The 18,273-nt window shown below is 49.2% G+C and overlaps 2 protein-coding genes and 1 long non-coding RNA gene across 14 annotated transcripts in view; 1 reads left to right on the forward strand and 2 right to left on the reverse strand.

Annotated features, from left to right (window-relative positions):
- Nucleotides 1-4,302, reverse strand: MYL6B (myosin light chain 6B). Of its 7 annotated transcripts, none has more exons than XM_073788516.1 (8): nt 4,042-4,302; nt 3,489-3,567; nt 2,542-2,776; nt 1,800-1,827; nt 1,444-1,587; nt 1,041-1,214; nt 434-511; nt 1-104 (listed from the first exon to the last, which is right to left on the reverse strand). In XM_073788516.1, exons 2-8 carry the CDS (start codon nt 3,509-3,511, stop codon nt 19-21), a joined length of 768 nt encoding a protein of 255 aa, XP_073644617.1. In that variant the 5' UTR covers nt 3,512-3,567; nt 4,042-4,302; the 3' UTR covers nt 1-18. The 7 variants fall into 7 exon arrangements, with proteins under 7 accessions (XP_073644617.1, XP_033722370.1, XP_073644620.1 ...); XM_033866479.2 differs by lacking the exon at nt 4,042-4,302 and adding an exon at nt 242-279 and having other exon boundaries at nt 3,489-3,948; XM_073788519.1 differs by lacking the exon at nt 3,489-3,567 and having other exon boundaries at nt 2,542-2,757.
- Nucleotides 4,286-18,273, forward strand: part of LOC117314217 (uncharacterized) — a 24,690-nt gene continuing 10,702 nt past the window's right edge. The window contains exons 1-3 of one of the 4 annotated variants that reach the window (XR_012324353.1): nt 4,306-4,619; nt 7,194-12,175; nt 17,380-18,017. This is a non-coding gene — a long non-coding RNA (uncharacterized lncRNA). Of the gene's footprint in view, nt 12,176-17,379; nt 18,018-18,273 lie in introns of all 4 variants that reach the window. The other 3 variants (XR_012324354.1, XR_004528934.2, XR_012324352.1) reach the window with 3 other exon arrangements.
- The window catches only part of ESYT1 (extended synaptotagmin 1), a 14,828-nt gene continuing 6,238 nt past the window's right edge, over nt 9,684-18,273 (reverse strand). For 2 of the 3 annotated variants that reach the window (XM_019952153.3, XM_019952155.3), the window contains exons 14-31: nt 18,172-18,243; nt 17,905-17,991; nt 16,238-16,387; nt 15,756-15,911; nt 15,450-15,626; nt 15,212-15,294; nt 15,054-15,102; nt 14,857-14,946; nt 14,618-14,713; nt 14,273-14,344; nt 14,094-14,180; nt 11,993-12,133; nt 11,741-11,883; nt 11,536-11,634; nt 11,321-11,452; nt 11,138-11,243; nt 10,850-10,899; nt 9,684-10,654 (exon numbers count right to left, since the gene is read on the reverse strand). In XM_019952153.3, coding sequence (XP_019807712.2) covers nt 10,615-10,654; nt 10,850-10,899; nt 11,138-11,243; nt 11,321-11,452; nt 11,536-11,634; nt 11,741-11,883; nt 11,993-12,133; nt 14,094-14,180; nt 14,273-14,344; nt 14,618-14,713; nt 14,857-14,946; nt 15,054-15,102; nt 15,212-15,294; nt 15,450-15,626; nt 15,756-15,911; nt 16,238-16,387; nt 17,905-17,991; nt 18,172-18,243 — 1,830 coding nt within the window. In that variant the 3' untranslated portion in view covers nt 9,684-10,614. The remainder of the gene's footprint in view (nt 10,655-10,849; nt 10,900-11,137; nt 11,244-11,320; nt 11,453-11,535; nt 11,635-11,740; nt 11,884-11,992; nt 12,134-14,093; nt 14,181-14,272; nt 14,345-14,617; nt 14,714-14,856; nt 14,947-15,053; nt 15,103-15,211; nt 15,295-15,449; nt 15,627-15,755; nt 15,912-16,237; nt 16,388-17,904; nt 17,992-18,171; nt 18,244-18,273) is intronic. The other variant, XM_033866470.2, reaches the window with a different exon arrangement.

The raw sequence follows: 18,273 nt of genomic DNA on the forward strand, positions 1-18,273 counted from the left end.
AAGGGAGGAACCGTCTCTTTATTTTGAAACAATAGCCTCCTGGTGGCAGGAACTTGCTTTCGCCTGCGGGGGCGGGAGGGGGGAAGTATCCGACCCCACTGCACCTGTGGAAAAAGATGAAAGTTGCCAAATCCTGGCGCTCTCGCGCAGCAGGACATGCAGACGTACTTCCCTGCTTTTGCACCCTGGCTGAGGGAAGGGAAGGAGGCTTGCCTCTCAAGGCGAAGTGGGAGGGCCCTACCTGTGGAGCTCAGACGCTTAGGATGTGCTTCAGGAAGGCTGCAGAGAGAGGAGGCAAGAGGGGCTGCAGAAGCTGGCCTGATGATAATCCACCTGACTTTAGATAATATGGGTCCCAGGATGCCTCACCCACATACCTCGAACTTCCTGCCTCCCCGCTTCCCCTGTCCCTTCTGCTCCTCTGGCCCCTCACCTTCATAGTTGATGCAGCCGTTGCTGTCCTCATGTCCTGCCAGAACTGCCTCCACCTCCTCTTCAGTCATCTTCTCTCCTGAGCCCCAGACACGGCGTTTTAGCCCCTGCCTTCCCTCCCTCATCAACCTAGGCCTCTTTCTTCTGAGTGGTACCTCCTCTTCTTCCACCCTGGAGACTTGCCCACAGCAACAGTCCCCCAAGAGAATCCTCTCCCTGTAATGAGCATGCCTTGAACGTGTCCCTGAATCTTGCTTTCCGTTTCACCTCAGTTACACCCGGTGAAAGTTTTGACAGATAAGGAAACTGAATTCCAGAGGATTAAGAGACATACCATATCATAGAGTACGACCATCTCTTCCAAAACCGAAACTCAAATCTCCCACCTCATCCCCTTTCCTCTGCCCTTTGGGAGGCATCTGCAGCCCACACACTTTAGCCTCCACAGGAGTAAGACCTTCAGACTGTCCCCAAGGCTCTGACCTTCTCAGTCTCCTGCCCATGATCTGCAGGAAAGTAATCCCTCCCTGGCTCTGCCTACTTAGCCAAGCTTCTCCTTAGTTCACCCCCTTCTCTCAGCCCCACAGGAGTTCTGGTGCCTGCCTCACCCAGGGTGGTGAGGACATGTCTGAGCTCTGCTCCCATGACTTTGCCATTCGCCTCTTTGTCAAACACCCGAAGCCCCTCCAGGTAGTCCTGGTATGTGCCTTGGTCCCGGCTCTTGGCCACTGCCTGGAGCATGGGCAGGAAAGTCTCAAAGTCCACACGCCGGGACTTCAGCTCTGGAGATCAGAGAAGTGAAGGAGAGGTCACTGTAGTGTCACCCAGGACCCAGCTCCCATACCCACCATGAAGGGTTTTATCCCTTCAACATTCACGGTGCTTTTCTGCCCCTGCGTCTGACAGTTTCTAAAGTCCTGGGACCCACCTCAGCATTTTTTGTCACCTTACCAACATTCCTCGGTTCCACCACCAAACTGAAAACCCGCATCGTCCCAGAGGTCCCCTCACCATCACTCTTGGGGTTCCCCAGGACCTTGAGCACCTCGGCGTTGGTAGGGTTCTGGCCCAGGGCCCTCATCACATCCCCACACTGGCTGTACTGGATCTTTCCATCCCCTACTCGGTCAAACAGCTCGAAGGCCTCCTTGAACTCTGAAGTATAAGGAGGGGTCAGTGTTGACAAGGGGTCCCATCACCACCAGGAGAAAGGAGATTCAGAAACTATGTGCTTGAGCTGAGCAGAACGGGGAACACAAAGAGTACTAGTGTGGGAGTTTTCAAGGTCAGGAATGGAGTTAGGGGAATAGAAGGAGGATCTGAAGAGGGACTTGGGATGGACAGTGGGCTCAGGGGCTTCGCCTCACCCTCCAGCTGGTCCTTGTTAAACTCGATCTGTGGAAGAAAAGAGCAGGTGAGGAGAGATGACAGGGCTCATTCAATTCCTCTCCAACACTCCTCCCGACCAACTGGCAGCCACTTCTGGGGAGGGGCCCAAAGGGACCAGGCTGGGAGCCCAGCCACCTCAGTCCCATTCCCAGCTCCAGACCTTGGGAGAATCCCAAGAGGAGGAATTATTGGGGGGAGGGTTTCCAGGGAACGGGGTTAATCCCATGCCACCTGTTCCCCTCCCTCTACTGCCCTGAGCCCTGCATCCCTCACATAACTGGGGGCTGAACAAAAGCTAAATTTACCCCTGGCCCCCAGCTGTGATTGTCTAACAAGTCTGTCCTCTTCAGCCTTTCCTCCTGGGGTTCAGAGCTGTGGCCTTTAGTGTTGAATAGTCAGCCAGGCACAGGCAGCAGCTCCCTCCCTTCACCTTGAAACTGTCCTCAGAACCCAGATGTTCCCCATCTTACAGACCCTGCCTCCAGCAGGAGGGTCGGTGAGAAGGTGGGGGGGTGTGGGTGTGTACATACACACACGTGACAACAAAGACAACAGCAGAGTCATAAGCCTGGATGCTTCCAAATGGGGTACTAAGAGAAAGCGCCACTGTTATCCAGTGCTTACCGATTCCCTACCTTCTAGATACCCCTAGTCCCCTAGGCTGTATCCCACCCTTGTACCACCCCCTCCAAACTCTTTTCTCATTTTCCAGGGACTCACCACCACTTTGGAGAGATCGATGGGGGGCTCCTGGGTTTTCCCAGGGGTTGGAAGGACAGCTGGCACTGGTGCTGGCACTGGCTCAGCCTTGGTCTTGGCTGGAGGGGCCCCTGCTGCTGGCTTGGCAGCAGGCTTGGGGATAGAGGGTCCTGCTGGTTTCTTCACGGGAACATCCTTCTTGGGAGGCATGATGTCCGGTGGCCAAAGGACAGTGTGCTGATGGGGGCACCCATCTCTGTTTAAATAGCCAGGGAGTCTGGGATGTCAAGGGGCGGGGGCAGGGGCAGGGAGCCAGTTGGCTGTGGGGAGGGTGAGATAGAGGAGAGATATGACGGCCTGCCCTCACTCCCCTGGCCTCCTACAGTTCAGGACTCCTGCCCCAAGGTCTTCTCCCTTCTGTCCACCCCGCCCCAAATGCTGACCAGAACAATGGCCGCTTTGGGGGGGAGGGGGAGGAGGAGGAGGCCATAGACTGCCCCGAATGGGGGAGTTAACCTCCAGGGTGAGGATAGGATGCTTGCCAGTGACAAACACTGAAATAGGGGTGAGGCAAAGAAGGGCATCCAGGCATTTCAGGCCCCCAACCGCCTGACTCAGAATAGCCCTTTTTCCTAGCAGCTTTAGACTCCTGAAGGCTGAGGCAGGGATGGGGGCCTTGTGAACTGGGATTGTTCAAGTGGAATCTGGGAGTAGTGAAAGGAGAAGGAAACAACCAGCCCTTCCATTTCCCTCTTACCATGGATGAGGAGCAGGGTAGTTGGCCCCACAGCCTAATAATCCTTAATACCTCAAGTCCCTAACCCCCTCCCTCCCAGCCCAGAACTGGAACTTTGCACAATATAGAGAAAGAATAGCAACAGAAGAGTGTGACCCCCACCCCCCGCATTGTACCCTGTGTCCAGTGTTGTTTTAGAGGTGGGGATGAAGGCAAGGATCAAGGAACGAACCTTGTCCACAAGCTTATGGTCATTCAAGTCAGACAAAGGTAGGGTGCCTGCTGAACCTGCAGGGACTCCGTGGTGGCACCTGGGGGGAAGGGCAGGCTCTGAGAGGCAAAGGGCCTAATTTCTAAAATCTCTAATCCAAAAGGATGCGAGAGGTCCCCTGGGCTCCATGAGTACTCACACCCAACCGGAGGGATAATAAAACCCTGACTCAGTAGCCAAGTTACAAACCTTGCTGGGGGCGCTGGGGAAGGGTGAAAGTCGATGGGGGGAGTACGGAAGAGGGGATGGGTTGCTGGTTACTTTTGTTCTGGGGGTAAAGAAGGAGACGATTTAGATAGCATTCTGAGGAAGATAGTAGTGATACCTCTTAGGCCCTGGGATTCAGAGAGTTGATGCTGGGTCTCCCACTCGCAAATAAAGAATTTGAATGTCATTACTGCAAATTGTCTCATTTTAGGAAAGTCAGAATCATTCCTCCAGCCGGGAGTACATCACACACACCCCTAAGCCTTAAATAAAGGAAAGAGTCCCTCCCCAGCGCCCCAAAACTCACCCTGCGGGGTCCAGGTAAGGGGCGGAGGCGGGGCGCAGGGCATCCGCGGGCCCTGAAGGGTTAATTCCCGTGGCCTCTGAGCATGCCGGGAGTCGTAGTCCTCGCGCGCCCGCGGGCTCACGGGAAACGCCGCCCTACATAGCAGGGCGGACGCCGGCTCAGTGACTTCCGGCCCGCGGCGGCGGTTGGTGACTCACGGTCGTTGGGAAGTGATTCTTGTCCCGGAACCGAAAGGCAGTGAGCGCTTTACAATCCTCTTCCCTGACCCTAAAACCGCGCGCGGTCCCTCAGGATATCTCCCTTGCTCAGGCCTGCGTTACACGTTTAGTGTGGGCGGGGATATTTTCCTGAATCCACTGGTGAGAACGCAGAACGTGTGGAAAGGCTGCAGTGGCAGCCGGCCGGATGGAGGTCAAATAGTAGGAAGCGTTTACTGCCCGGGGCAGAGTGGTGCGGTCTCTAGCTTCCTCTTGCGGTTTGGTAGAAAGAGAACAGAAGCTGTTGAGTAGCCGTGTGACTTGGAACAGTGACTTGGAACAGTGACTTGGAACAGTTTTTGATATGAACTGGTAGTTGAAGTAAGTGTTAAATTTTGGAATTGAGCCGGGTCACCTGCCCAGTCTCTAAGTTGAGATTTCTCCATTCTGCGCCGCGTATGCGCCAGCCACTTTGTCGGTTCCTCACAGGTCTCCTTGGAGTGGAGGACTGGGTTCTCCAGCCCGTGACTAAGACATCTCTTCCCAGCATTGGACATCTCTTTTCCGGAGATTGTTTGTTTTTTAGATCTGTTTTTTTTTTTAATTGAGGTATAGTTGTACAATATTACAGAAGTTTCAGGTGTACAACAGTGATAAACAATTTTTAAAGGTTATACTCCATTTATAGTTATTATAAATATTGGTGATATTCCCTCTGTTGTACATCCCCCAGATGTTCATCAAAGGTCTCATCTGTGTCGGGAGGGAACCAGCCCAGGCAGGCCCAACTTCACTTGCTGAATCAGTAAATGCCCTGGCGGCATACCTTGCTGGACATTGGGGCTTGCATGGGCCTGCAGGCAGTGGGTCAGAGTAGAAAACCCTCGGGAGGTCAGAAAGGTGAGGCATAAGTTAACTTTATGGGCAGTGCAGAAGTGATGTATGCTGGTTGGGGAAAGCTTGGAAGAACAGAAATGGGTTGTATAATATGGTTGGTTACAAGACTGGGTGAGGGCATAACAGATGCCTTTTAGTGTCTTTCATCACTTACACAGAAGTTGATTTCGAAGATGTGTTTTATCTGATCTTTTTACTCCTCCTTTCCTTTATGGCTGCCTTTTGGCAGTTTGCCAAGTAGAAGTAGTTATGGCATCATGACTTCTAGCTTTGTAAAAAATATATTTATTTATTTTGGCTGCACCACCTCTTAGTTGTGGCATCGTTGTTTGTTTTTGTTTTTTTTGGCTGCGTTGGGTCTTTGTTACTGCATGCGGCCTTTCTCTAGTTGCAGCGAGCAGGGGTTACTCTTCCTGGCGGTGTGCAGGCTTCTAATTGTGGTGGCTTCTCCTTGTGGAGCATGGGCTCTAGGCTCGTGGGCTTCAGTAGTTGTGGCACGCAGGTTCAGTAGTTGTGGCGCACAGGCTTAGTTGCTCTGCGGCATGTGGGATCTTCCCGGACCAGGGCTCCAAACCATGTCCCCTGCATTGGCAGGCGGATTCTTAACCACTGCACCACCAGGGAAGTCCTGTCTTTTTGATAATAGTCATTCTAACAGGTATGAGGTGATAACCTCATTGTGGTTTTGATTTGCATTTTCCCGATGATTAGTGATGTTGAGCACCTTTTCATGTACCTATTGGCCATCTGTATGTCTTCTTTGGAAAAATGTCTATTCAGATCTTATGTCCATTTTTTTAAACAGGTTATTTGTGCTTTTTTGCTTTTGAGTTGTTTGAGTTCTTTATATATTTTGGATATCAGTCTCTTATCAGATAAGTGATTTGCAAATATTTTCTCCCATTCAGTAGGTTGTTTCTTTTGCTATACAGAAATTTTTTAGTTTGATGTAGTCCCACTTGTTTATTTTTGCTTTTGTTGCCTTTGTGTTGTGTGTCAGATTGGTTTTTAGTTCTTTAGGGCAGTCTTACCTTTACATTTCAGTAGTACCTTTCTAGTGCAATGCTCCACAAATGTTTTCTGAATTCCTGCCGAAGATTAGAAAATTGACAGGTAGGGGGACTGCTACTGGAGAGAAAGCTTACTAATTTCACCCAGAAATGACAATTGGTAATCTGATAGTGAGGGAAGAGACAGGAAAAATCTGTAAAAGTAGGCAAAATTTTGCCCATCATTTGGCAAAGATTTTTAAAATTGTAATATCCAAAAGAGAATATAGGAAAACATTTTTGTGTAATGCTGGTGGGAGTAGAGAATTCATATAATTTCCTTAGAATGTAGTTTGGAAGACTGTACTAAAAATCGTTAGGGGACTTCTGTGTGCCACAACTACTGAGCCTGCGGTCTAGAGCCCACGAGCCACAACTGCTGAGCCCGCATGCCACAACTGCTGAAGCCCACACACCTAGAGCCTGTGCTCCGCAACAAGGGAAGCCACTGCAATGAGAAGCCTGCCCAGTGCAACTAAGAGTAGCCCCTGCTTGACGCAACTAGAGAAAGCCCGCGCGCAGCAACAAAGACCCAATGCAGCCAAAAATAAAAAAAAATAAAAATTAAAAAAAATAAAAGTCATTAGGGAATTCCCTGGTGGTCCAGTGGTTAGGACTCTGCACTTTCAGTGCTGAGGGCCTGGGTTCAGTCCCTGGTTGGGGAACTAAGATCCCACAAGCCACGTGGCATGGCCAAAAAAAAAAAAAAGTCATTAAAGTACATAAGTTGACCCACCAATTATACTTATCCTAAGGAAATCATTTGAGATGTGTATACTTTTGTGTACCCACAGTGAATAGCAAAGCAGAACTACCTTCATTTCTGACAATAGAGAATCAGTTAAACTATGGGGCAATCATTCTAAGGAACTGTACACATTGTGACCATTATAAATTATATTTTCAAGGAATATTTAATGAAGTGTAAAAATGCTTATGTGTTAAGTGAAAAAAGCAGGTTATAATATAACTCTAATTTATAAAATATGTATCTCTGTTATCATGTTAGCTTTTCTTCCTTGTGTTAGCGACCTCAGGCCTTAAAGAAAGCTTTGCAGCTCCAGGCGCCACATCTTCCCACTAATGACCCAAGCAGAAAGGAAGGGAGCAGTGAGGGCTCTCTTCTGTTGGCGCTCCATCCCCAGGTGTATTCCTCTTACATCTTATTGACCAGAGCTGGATCATAGAGCCACTCGGAGTTGCAGTGGAGGCTGGGAAAGTGAGTATCCAGCAAAGAGGATTGTGATTAATCCCTTGGGGCTGGCACACTGCCATGCCAGTAAGAATGCTCTGGGGTTCTGTAGGTAGGGAAGAGGGGCAAATGGCGGGTAGACAAATGTGTTGCCACACCCAGTTAACTACAGCATGTTGTTTGGGCCAATAAAGCCACATTCCAAGAGGGCAGTATTTGTAAACATCAGTGACAGTGTACCCATATGCCATCATCTCTGCCTTTCTCTGGAAGAGGTGCCAGTGTCAAAGACCAGCTGTTTGAGAAATAACAAATTAGCATTTGTTTAATTCCTGTGATTAATGACCCTTAGTTTACTTCATCTTTGTGTAAGAGCAACAGTGTACTGAATTGTGTCTCATCTTGTATTTAATACGTAGATCAGTACTTCTTCTCTTATGTATCCTGAACTTGAAAAGGTTGGGAAAGAGTAGGGACCCTTCTGGGATGGAAGAATTTGTGCCATGTCCTTTAGTTTTCTGGAATTGTAATTACTTGGAAGTGATGAACTAGGTAAAGAGTGCTTCTTAAAATCACACATTGCAAGATCTCTGAAGCCAGCTAGAACAGCAGGCCTTGGGCTACATGCCCAGTATTGAATAATAAAACGAGAGACCTTAGAAATATAAGTTCCTCTGCCCTGTGTTTTGGGGGTTTTCACACCTTCAGTTTTTGGGTCTGGGGAAGGGCAACGGAGACTTCTTGCTCACAGCCAAGGCTCTTAAGTTTATGGGGAGGAAGTAGAGATGGCAGAAGAACCAGCAGTGAGTACCAAGGAGTTATTGGGAAAAAAAATTAGCAGCTGAGTTAGTTGATGGCATAGAGTTTATTTTTATTTTTTTAATAAAGTTTCTTTTATTTATTTATATATATATATTTGGCTGTGTTGGGTCTTCGTTGCTGCGCATGGGCTTTCTATAGGTGCGGCGAGCTGGGGCTACTCTTTGTTGTGGTGCGGGGGCTTCTCATTGTAGTGGCTTCTCTTGTCATGGAGCACGGGCTCTGGGCACATGGGCTTCAGTGGTTGTGGCTCACGGGCTCTAGAGCGCAGGCTCAGTAGTTGTGGCGCACTGGCTTACTTGCTCTGCAGCATGTGGGATCTACCTGGACCAGGGATTGAGCCCGTGTCCCCTGCATTGGCAGGTGGATTCTTAACCACTGTGCCAACAGGGAAGTCCCAATGGCATAGAATTTAAATTCAGCTTTTGCTAATAAGGTGGATTTTGACAACTCCTTGGAAGCTGAGTTTAGTTCTTTCCCTTGAGCCTTTCCTCTCCTCCCAGTGGACAGCATCTTAAATTCCAGAGAAGATGATAAAGCTCCCCTGAGGCAGTTATGGAATCTCCAAGTTCCTATTCCAGTGACTCAGTTTTCAGTAGTTCACTCTTCCTCCATCTCACTCTCCCTTCACGTGGTAATTAGAAGGGATAGGGCACAGTCTCTCTAGCTTGCATTCCAGGAAGGGTCCCGAAAGGAGCTGAGCTCAGGGTGAGCAGCTCTGAATGGGTATAAAATATTTCTCATGTAGCTGCCCATTGGGTGGGGCCTTAAGCCCTTTTGGATGTGGCTGAACATGCCACTGATACTCTGTGACCCTGTGCTGTGGCACAGAGCTTCCAAGTTCACCAGGTTTAGGAATCCTTTCCCTGGAAAGCCCAGAGGATAATAATCGGTAACAGACTTCATCACTGTGACTGGGAATGAATCGCACCAGAAACTCAATAGCAGCTAATTCACACAGGTCCCTTGACCACCCTGAACGCTACCAACAATCTTGGTGATTGCATCCACAGTAGGTTCTGACCACTAATGAACTTGACTCAATCTCTAAGAAGCAGTCTCAGCTGCAGGGAGCTCCAGTCCACCTGCGCCTACCTCACCACTGTTTGCTCTCACGGAGGAACAAGTTGGTCAGGAAGCTGCACCACGGCCTGGCTCTTAAAGAGAGACTCTGAGAACCAGAGGTGGAGATTCACTGACTTAGAATTACTCTAAGCAGCTACAGCGTAATGTCTTCGGAGAAGGTATGTGCTGACTTGATCAGAGGCGCAAAGGAAAAGACTCTCAAGGGGAAAGGACGGATGCCCACCAAGACTGTGAGAATAACTACAAGGAAAATTCCTGTGGTGAAGGCTCTAGGACTTGGGATCATTTTTCAGGTGAGGATCCACAGCGACTCAGTGACACGCACAGTCCTTCTGCGATTGTTAATAAGATTACTTCCATCAGTACTGAGCCAGGAGTCGAGGTTGAAGTCACCATGGCAGATGTTTTAAATCAACTTTTTTAATAAACTGATAATCAGTTGTTAAAAATATAAACAGACATCATTTGTGAACTGAATAAAGGCTTTTGACACTTGGAATAAACACCTGATGGGTAGGCTGGATTCTCTGCCCTTAAGGAAAAGAGCCACAGATGATTTGAGTATGACGTTTAATGTAAGATACAGTGGATTGGCAGAGTTGGTACAAAGCTAAGAGATTCATTTCTAGTCAGTGAGTTAACAGCCTAGGCACCTGGACAAAAAATTGGCTCTGCTGTCCTGGGTCCTCCAAAGCCCCCTGTACAGCACCAGCTAGAGGCCCCACACCAAGACTGGTATTGGCTACCTGAAGGCGTTGATGGAATCTACTGTTCCCAGAGTGATTCAAGAGACTGGCTGGCCCTAGTCAACACAGCAGGTGTAATTTTCAGGACAGGCTTGAGGAAAGTGGGTATAGAACTGGACATGGGGTTTGGGTGGCTGTACATTTGCTGCATGCAGTAGTCCAAGAGGCTCTCAGCTGGAGAGGTTAGCCTTTCCACCCTCCCTGACTGCTGTTTGGGAAGAAGGAGAAAAAAGGTCTTTCAAAAAGCTGTATTTGGCATGAGCTAATGCCACTGCCAGTGGCCAGGCACAGACACAGAAGGCCCTGAGGAGCTGGGCGGAAAGGAGAATGTGCAGGCAGAGCAGGAGATAGCCAGCTCACGTCCCTGCCCCAGGAGCCCAGAAGGATGAAGGCCGTGCAGTAAAGGGTAACATACGGTCCTCCTCTTTGGTCACGCAAAGGCCCTAGCATGGGCCTGGGAGGTGAGAGGGCTGAGGGGTGCAGGCTCTGACCCCGGGCCCCAACCTTTAGGCTCATCACATTGAGGCGGTGATGCAGCGAGAGGCGAGGCAAGGAGACAGAGCAGTCAGGCTGGTAATCTCCGGCTCCTAGGAGCTGCCCTTGTCCTTGTCATCCATGAGGTCATACCTGTGGGAACAAGCAGAGAGGGCTCAGGTAGAAAGATGACTTCTGTGTCCTCTTACAAATGAGACAAGATCTGAGGGCTCTTATACTTCCGAGGATCAGTGGTTCTCAGCTTGGGTTACATCCTTTTTCCCTCCTATGATTGGGATTTTTCCTACTTAAGCATCCAAGCCCATCCCCAGCTCATCAGACACTCACCACTGGGCTGCACCCTGGGAAAGGTCTATCTCAGTGAGGTCCAACTGCACCTGTGTTGGGGGATAGTAGGGGTGAGATGTTACTTTTGATGTTTCCAAAGACCACATCCTACCTTGACACACTTCTGGTCCCAAACCAGTGCAGAGGTAATTGGGTAGTAAAGTACTATAAAGTACATCTGTAAAGTAATGTCACCAGGGTGCTTACTCCCTAATAGGGACTACAAGCCTTTCCACCAGCAACTTCTAACTCTCACCTTTGCCTGGTCCACCTTTGCCCTCTTCTTACCTTCCCCAGCAGCTCACGCTCTCTTGACATGAAGGAGGAACTAGACTTCACAGAGACATCCAGCTTTCGCCGAAGGGCCTCATCCAGGGGCAATTCCCACTCAAACCTGAGGAGGGACTGGGGTTAGGGGAAGGGGCCCTTCCCGAGCCTGCCATCTCTTCACTTGAATGCTCACTGACTGACCGTTCATCGAATTCAGGATTTAGGGTCCTCTTCTTCTGTGAGCTCTTCCTCTTGGTACCCCGGTTCTTGTCTGGCAGTAGCAACAGTGACACGTAGGGGTCGGGGGGATCCCGTCCATTTTGTCGAAGGGCCCTGTGACAGGAGGAAGGAGGTGATGAGGCAACCTGAGGGGAGGGACGGGGAGAACCTGGAGGATGTGAGGGATGGAGTCTCACCGGCAGCTGTGAACGATGCTGATCAGCTTTCGTTCTTCACTGTAGTACCAAACAGTGAGTTTCACCTGGCCTAGAGGCCCGGCTGGAGCCTCAAGGGGACTGTGGAGAGATGGAGATAGCGTTGGGAGGAGGTAGTGCCTCGGGAGTCTGTAGCTTATCCTTTGTATCCTTGACTGAGTCCCATCTTTCCGACCCAGCGCTTTACCTGTCACTGTGTGTTAGGCGCTGCCGGAGCTCTGGGGCTGAGGAAGTGATGTGAGGGAGTCCTCCCCAGAGCTCCGGTTCTTCGCTTAGAGATGAGGAGCTGTGGCTGTAAGCTTCCACCCCTGAGTGCTGGGACACCAGGATCTAGGTAAACAAGAAAGCAGCACGCAGAGTCCTTCCGCTCCCGGGCTAGAAGGACACGACCCTCTGCTCCCGCCCTCCCTCCCCTTGCCCACTGTCTCCTGGCACTCACCCTGAGCTGTGCTCTCAGTAGCACCTGCCCTGGACCATTGCTGAGCGTAAACCAGTGGTCCAAGCAGAGCCGGTCAGCCACGAGGAGCTCAGAGAGGGGCAGGGATAACGAGCCCAATGCGCCAGTCCCCTCACCCTGAACCTGTGGAGCAACAGGACTGCCGTCAAGAGAGAAGTGATTTGGGTAGGTCCCTGGCGATCCAGTGGTTAGGACTTGGCGCTTTCACCGCCAGGGCCCGGGTTTGATCCCTCGTAGGGGAACCCGCAAGCCGCAGAGCGAGGCCAGAGGCAAAAAAGAGAGAGAGAGAAGTGATTTAATCCTGGCATTCCAGGTCCAAATGCTTGGACACTTGAGTGGTTTTGGAGAGACTCCCCTTCGTGAAGGGCAGGGGAGCTGTGGTAATAGTTGCTGCTGGTCCCACTTCCCTGCTTCCCTTTCTTTTTTAACCAGAGTAGACTGTACTATCTTTACTTCCTAAGCTTTCACAAATTATCCCAGTAATACCTGCATAGGGTAGAAAAAAGAATAGTAAAAATAGAATAAAATTGTTTCCTGCCCATCCTGTCCTCATGTCCATACTCCAAATGTAATGAGCCCTTCCTATTTTCTTTGTTCTGGCGTAATTCTAACTAATATGTTTATACCTCTATTTCAGAATTTGCCAACTTTAATATCTACTGATTCCCTGCTATTCAAGATGACAAATTGAGCTTATTTACATCTCTTCTCTACCTCTGCCAGTGTTGTTAATAGTCGCATTATTTGACATTCTGTTGGTTTCTATTCATGTAATTCTCTACTTACTGTTCTATCAACTTTGGAAGGTATTTGACTTACTCCATATAGAGAAAGTCAGCACTCCTATATTACCTTCCCCCATCCTCTCCCCACCTCCCATACCTCTTCACTTTTTGGTCACCCTTCGACCCACTGAAATCTAGCTTCTACTCCATTCCAGCCACTGAAGTTGCTCCAGTCATCAGTGACCTCCTAGTTTTAAAAGTCAGTGAATAGTTTTCAGTCACCTAATTTTACCTCTCAGTAACATTTGACCACTTCCTGTCTTTTGAAACACTCTTCTTTTGGCTTCTGGAACCCACTCTCTCCTGGGGAGCGTCCCACCACCCTGGCCACACCTCAGTGCTCTTCTTCCTCCATCTGCCCTTCTGTTGCAGCGCCCAGCATGTCCAACCTTTGTCTTCTTTTCACTCTACACACGCCCTGCGAGATCTCACTCACACTTGTGACTGCAGCTGCTACCTGTTGCTTGCTCATGATGCTCAAACAAGAGGGAGAGGGAGGAACACCACAGTGGGCCACAGATCTACCTTCCAGATGGCTGTCTCCCCTTGGACAGCCCTCAGACATCTCAATTTCAAAAACTCCTGCTCGGTGCATTCCCCGTGTTGGCAATGGCACCTTTATCTGTCCATCCACACTAAAACCCCAGGAGTTAACACCTAGGTGTTCTTTGTTCCTCTTCCCCCTCCATGTCAAAATAACCACCAAACACTATCTGGCCTTTGTCAGTTCTCGCTTCAATTACTCTAACAGTCTCTTAAGTGACCTACCTGCCTCCAGTGCTTCCTTCCTTCAGTTCATTTTTTTACCCTGATGTCGACACCATCTTCCTAAGATGCAAATCTGAATGCTACCTCTCATTCCTTCAAATGTTTCCCTATGCCTTTAGGATAAAATCCAAATTCTTAGCATAATTTTTTTGTGATCTTGCTCTTTCCTGCCTCTATAATGTATAATTTGCCTTCTTTCTCCTCCATTCCCTTCTCAGCCTTAAGAGTTTTCCTGTCCTTCTTTTCTTGGTCAGGGCCTATTTACCCTTAAGCTAAGGACGCCTTTCTTACTATCTTTCTTACCTCACCTTTTCCCTTGTCTGAGTTAGAACCCCTCCTTTTTTCCCTACACTGCCTTTACCTCAGCAGTTATCAGTCAGGAAGTATTCTCTGGTTATTTTTCTCCTAAAAGAAGAGTGTGAGCTCCAAAAAGATAAGAACATCTTTTATCTCTGAATGCCCTGTGCCTGGTTCAGTGCCTGGCCTGTGACAGCAATCTGCAAAATGTTTGTAGAATGAATTTACGGTACCTGCAACTCCAGGCTCTCAGAGTTTGGTTTCCTGATGAGAAAGGAGGCACTCTCATCCCAGACAGGGGCTGACGTTTGGGAAACAGTCTGGTGGAGATGAGGGGTATGATCAGTGTTGACATTTTCTCCTCTACGCCTCTCATCCCTCCCATTCTTAGTCCTGCAGCATTTCCTAATACCTTAGTTTTATGAGAAGTATCTCCCACGGCAATAGTAGCATAAGGGCTGGGAGGCTTGGTACCTTTTCGGAGCTGGAAAGAGAATGTTATTCTTAAATTTGGACCAGTTAGGCAGATTCCCCCCTCCCCTCACAAATTACATCCACAGCCAGTGGCCCATGTCCCCATGTCTCCACTTGACAGCCCTCACCCTCCTGGCCTCGAACAGAAAATTCTTCCCACCCCAGCACCACCCTGGGAGAGAGGAATTTGGAATTTACTATTCCAAATACACTAGGAGCATCCAAACCTGAGGGATGTAGAAGAAGGGCCAGGGAGCTATGGGGCGTGGGGAGCATATCTCACCGGCAGGTCCTCAGCCCGCTCCAGGTAGACGGAGAGCAGGGCCGCCGCCAGTTCTGCACTCTTCTGAGTCTGGATCAAACTGTTCACCTGCAGCACCTGGGGAAGGACACATGGGAGCTGGGGAGTGGTAACTGACACTCTGGGGCCTGGCATATGCCTTAAAAGCTCATAGAAGAGTTTACCTTGACCCATCTTGGGTCCCTCTTGGGTCCCTTCCTTCCTCCAGCATCTTTCCTTACCTCCTCTAACTCAGCAGCAGTGGGACGGGGGGTCAGACGCTCCAGACACAAGTGTAGGCGGCCAGATGGGACATCCTCCAGGGTCAGCCACTGTGGAAGTGGGCAGGGTTAAGACTTGGGGGCGTGGGGACAGGAACTATGAGAATGAACCATGCGTCAAGATCAGGACAGACTGCTGATTCTAATTCCATGCTCACCTCATCGAGGAAGCCATTGTTTAGGACTGTGGTGAGACTCACTTTACACCTGTAGAGGAGAAAGATTAAGGTCTATGGTCAAGAGCCAAGTCTTTTGTCTCCAAGGTCTACAGAGGCCCAGCCCATCTTCCCCGCTGGACGCCCCCCGACCGCCTCACCTGCCCAGAAAGTCATCCTTGTCCAGGTCCTTGTCAAAAACTTCAACCTCTAGCTCTTGGCCTGGAATTGATGTGACGATCACCTAGTGGGAGAAAATAGTGGGATCCTTTCGTTTTCTTCTCAGAATAACTGGACACCTCCCCCAGTCAACTGAACCCCAGAAGTTTTTTAGACCACTCTCAGAGCTGGGGGAGGAATGGGGCAAGACTGGGAAGAGTCTTAGCCCTCAATTCTGACCTCAAAGACCTCGTTCCAACGGGGATTGAGATCTTCCCGAACAACACGGCTCCGGAAGCTTCGTCCTCCCAGCTTTAGTTTGACATAGGGGTCTGACTTCCCCTTCACTAATCCCCCCAAGAAACGGTCTTTAGCAATCAGGTCCTGGGCCTCTAATACATGAATCCGAAGCACATTCTGTAAAAGGGACAGATGGGGCACCAGGTGGCAGTCAAAGAGAGAATACTGTCAGACCCAACCCTGAAACAGGCTTTGCGCACGTAGGGTGGGCAAACAGACTCCAGTACTTTCCAGATATAGACTTACCTCCGTCCCAAAGTTACTGTCAGGAGTAGTGTGACTGGGTCGAGGTGGGGCATCCACACTGCTGCCTGTCTGGGGGCTCTCGTCGTCCAGGTCCCAAGCTCCAGGAGTACTAGGCACAGCAGGGAAGCGCACTTCTGATGAATCCAAGTACAAGAGCTGGGAAGGGTAGTGTGATTGTCAAATCAAAGCAGTGCATTTAGCCACCAGCAGGCAAGGTATGTGGGGGCTGGGGGGGGCGGGGCAGAGTAGGGGCTCTGACAGGGAAACTAGGTCCCTGCCTTGGCTGTGCTTATCTCTGGGGGGTTCACTCCACACTCACCCAACTCAGACACCATGTCTTCCCCCAGTTAGATCAACAAACATTTTTTGTGCGTCTGCTAGATGCTTTCAGATACACTAGCTCATTTCATCGTAGAGGATCCCCTTTCCTTACTCTTAATACCACCAGGAATCCACGAGGCCCTTCCCCTCTACCTCCATACCCTCATAACCAATTTCATGTACAGCCGGGAGTTTGGGCCAGAGCTGCTGAGCTGGAACCACTGGTCCAGGGTGAGTTCAGGGGCAGTCAGCAGGCGAGCCAGAGGCAGGGTCAACGCCCCTAAAGTCAGGGACCTGGAGTCATCCTTCACCTATAGGCACAGGAGGAGGGGATGGAGTGAGGGATTAGGGAAAAGGGAGGTAGACTGCGGAAATGATGACACAGCTGCAGCTCATTCTCTCTGTGCCAATCAAACCTTTTGCTCCACTCCAGGCCATCCTTTTACAGTCCTCTGCCTACTCTACAGTCCCTTCCTCCTTTGCTCTTTCTGGTCTCATTACCTGGAAAGTTCTCATTCTGCTCTTCTCTGCCTATTTAAATCCTACTGATACTTTAAGACCCTCTGAAAATCTTACTTCCTTCACAAAGACTCTCTAGTTACTCCAGCCTCTGTACCTTTCTCTGGCCATCCTAAGCACTATACTATGGGTATTTTACTCCCAATGATTAATGTTGAATCATTCTTAGATGGTTATATATGTTTGTCTCCTCTCTGAAACTAGCCAGTAAGCTTCGTGAGGGCAGATACTGTATTTTGTGATTTTTCTATGACCTTAAAAGTGCTAGATGTCTGGGAGGCTGGGACTGGCATATGCACACTACTCTATGTAAAACAGATAATCAATAAGGACCTACTATATAGCACAGGGAACTTATATGTTATATATGTTTGTCTCCTCTCTGAAACTAGCCAGTAAGCTTCGTGAGGGCAGATACTGTATTTTGTGATTTTTCTATGACCTTAAAAGTGCTAGATGTCTGGGAGGCTGGGACTGGCATATGCACACTACTCTATGTAAAACAGATAATCAATAAGGACCTACTATATAGCACAGGGAACTCTACTCAGTACTCTGTAATGACCTATATAGGAATAGAATCTGAAAAAAATAGGTATATGAATACGTATAACTAAATCACTTTGATGTACATCTGAAACACAATGTTGTGCTAACCCATGCTAACTCCAATGTCAAATTAAAAATTAAAAACAAAAGTTAAAATCAAATAAAAATAAACCAGAAAAAAAAAAGTGCTAGGTGTCTAGCTGGTGCTCAATATGTTCCTCTCTTCTTTTAACAGGGTTTTTGTTTAGTTTTTGGCTGTGCCGCATAGCATATGGGATCTTAGTTCCCCAACCAGGGATTGAACCTGTGCCCCCTGCAGTGGGAGCGCAGTCTCAACCACTGGACCACCAGGGAAGTCCCCTTCTCTTCTTTTAAAAAATAATTTTTTTGAGGCATAATTTACATACCACAAAAATCACTCATTTTAAGTGCACAATTCTCAGTTATAAAAATGATTCTAGAGAGACAGGTGGGGAACCGTGGAGAGTAGAAGAGGTGGAGAGTCTAGGTAGGTGGACTGAAAATAGAGATCATGGAATTCCCTGGTGGCCTAGTGGTTAGGACTCCGTGATCTCACTGCCAAGGGCCTGGGTTCCATCCCTGATCAGGGAACTAATATCCCGAAAGCCACACGGCACAGCCGAAAAAAAAAACAAGAAGAGAAAATAGAGATCAAAGGAGAAGATGGAGAGAAGAAATGGTGCAGATCTGAGAAGACAGAATAGGGTATCGAGGAGGGACTGATAGGTGATTCTCTCACCTGCACATCGAGCTCCTGGCTTCGAGGGTCTTGCAGGAAGAACCGGAAGGCCGCCTCCCACACCGGGCAGTTGGTGTTATAGACAGCCTGGAGATGTGCAGGATGTAATCAAGGTACATGCCACAGTCCCAGTCCTGTTTCTCCAGAAAACCCTTCCTCTTACAGGCATCCTAAAGGGAACACTTCATCCCAAGAACAGTCCTCCCTCCTCCTGTCCCCACACACACACGACACCTGGCACAATGATATCCTTGTCCTGGCCCTCACCTTGCTCTCCTGGGTCACATCCTGAATTGACAGCTGTACCATGGGGTTGGGCTCCTTGTTCCCCTTCTTCAGCTGTGGGGGGGTAGAATTCAGAAGTCACTA

Source organism: Tursiops truncatus, chromosome 11 (assembly GCF_011762595.2).
Source record: "Tursiops truncatus isolate mTurTru1 chromosome 11, mTurTru1.mat.Y, whole genome shotgun sequence".
NCBI lineage: Eukaryota > Metazoa > Chordata > Mammalia > Artiodactyla > Delphinidae > Tursiops > Tursiops truncatus.

Bases quoted from the DNA above. Each gene is read 5' to 3' on its own strand.
- MYL6B (XM_073788516.1), bottom strand. From the start codon at position 3,511: ATGACCATAAGCTTGTGGACAAG. The intron at 2,777-3,488 runs GTTCGTTCCTTG...CTATTTAAACAG, and splicing joins ACCATAAGCTTGTGGACAAG to AGATGGGTGCCCCCATCAGC. The intron at 1,588-1,799 runs GTGAGGCGAAGC...CTTATACTTCAG, and splicing joins TAACAAGGACCAGCTGGAGG to AGTTCAAGGAGGCCTTCGAG.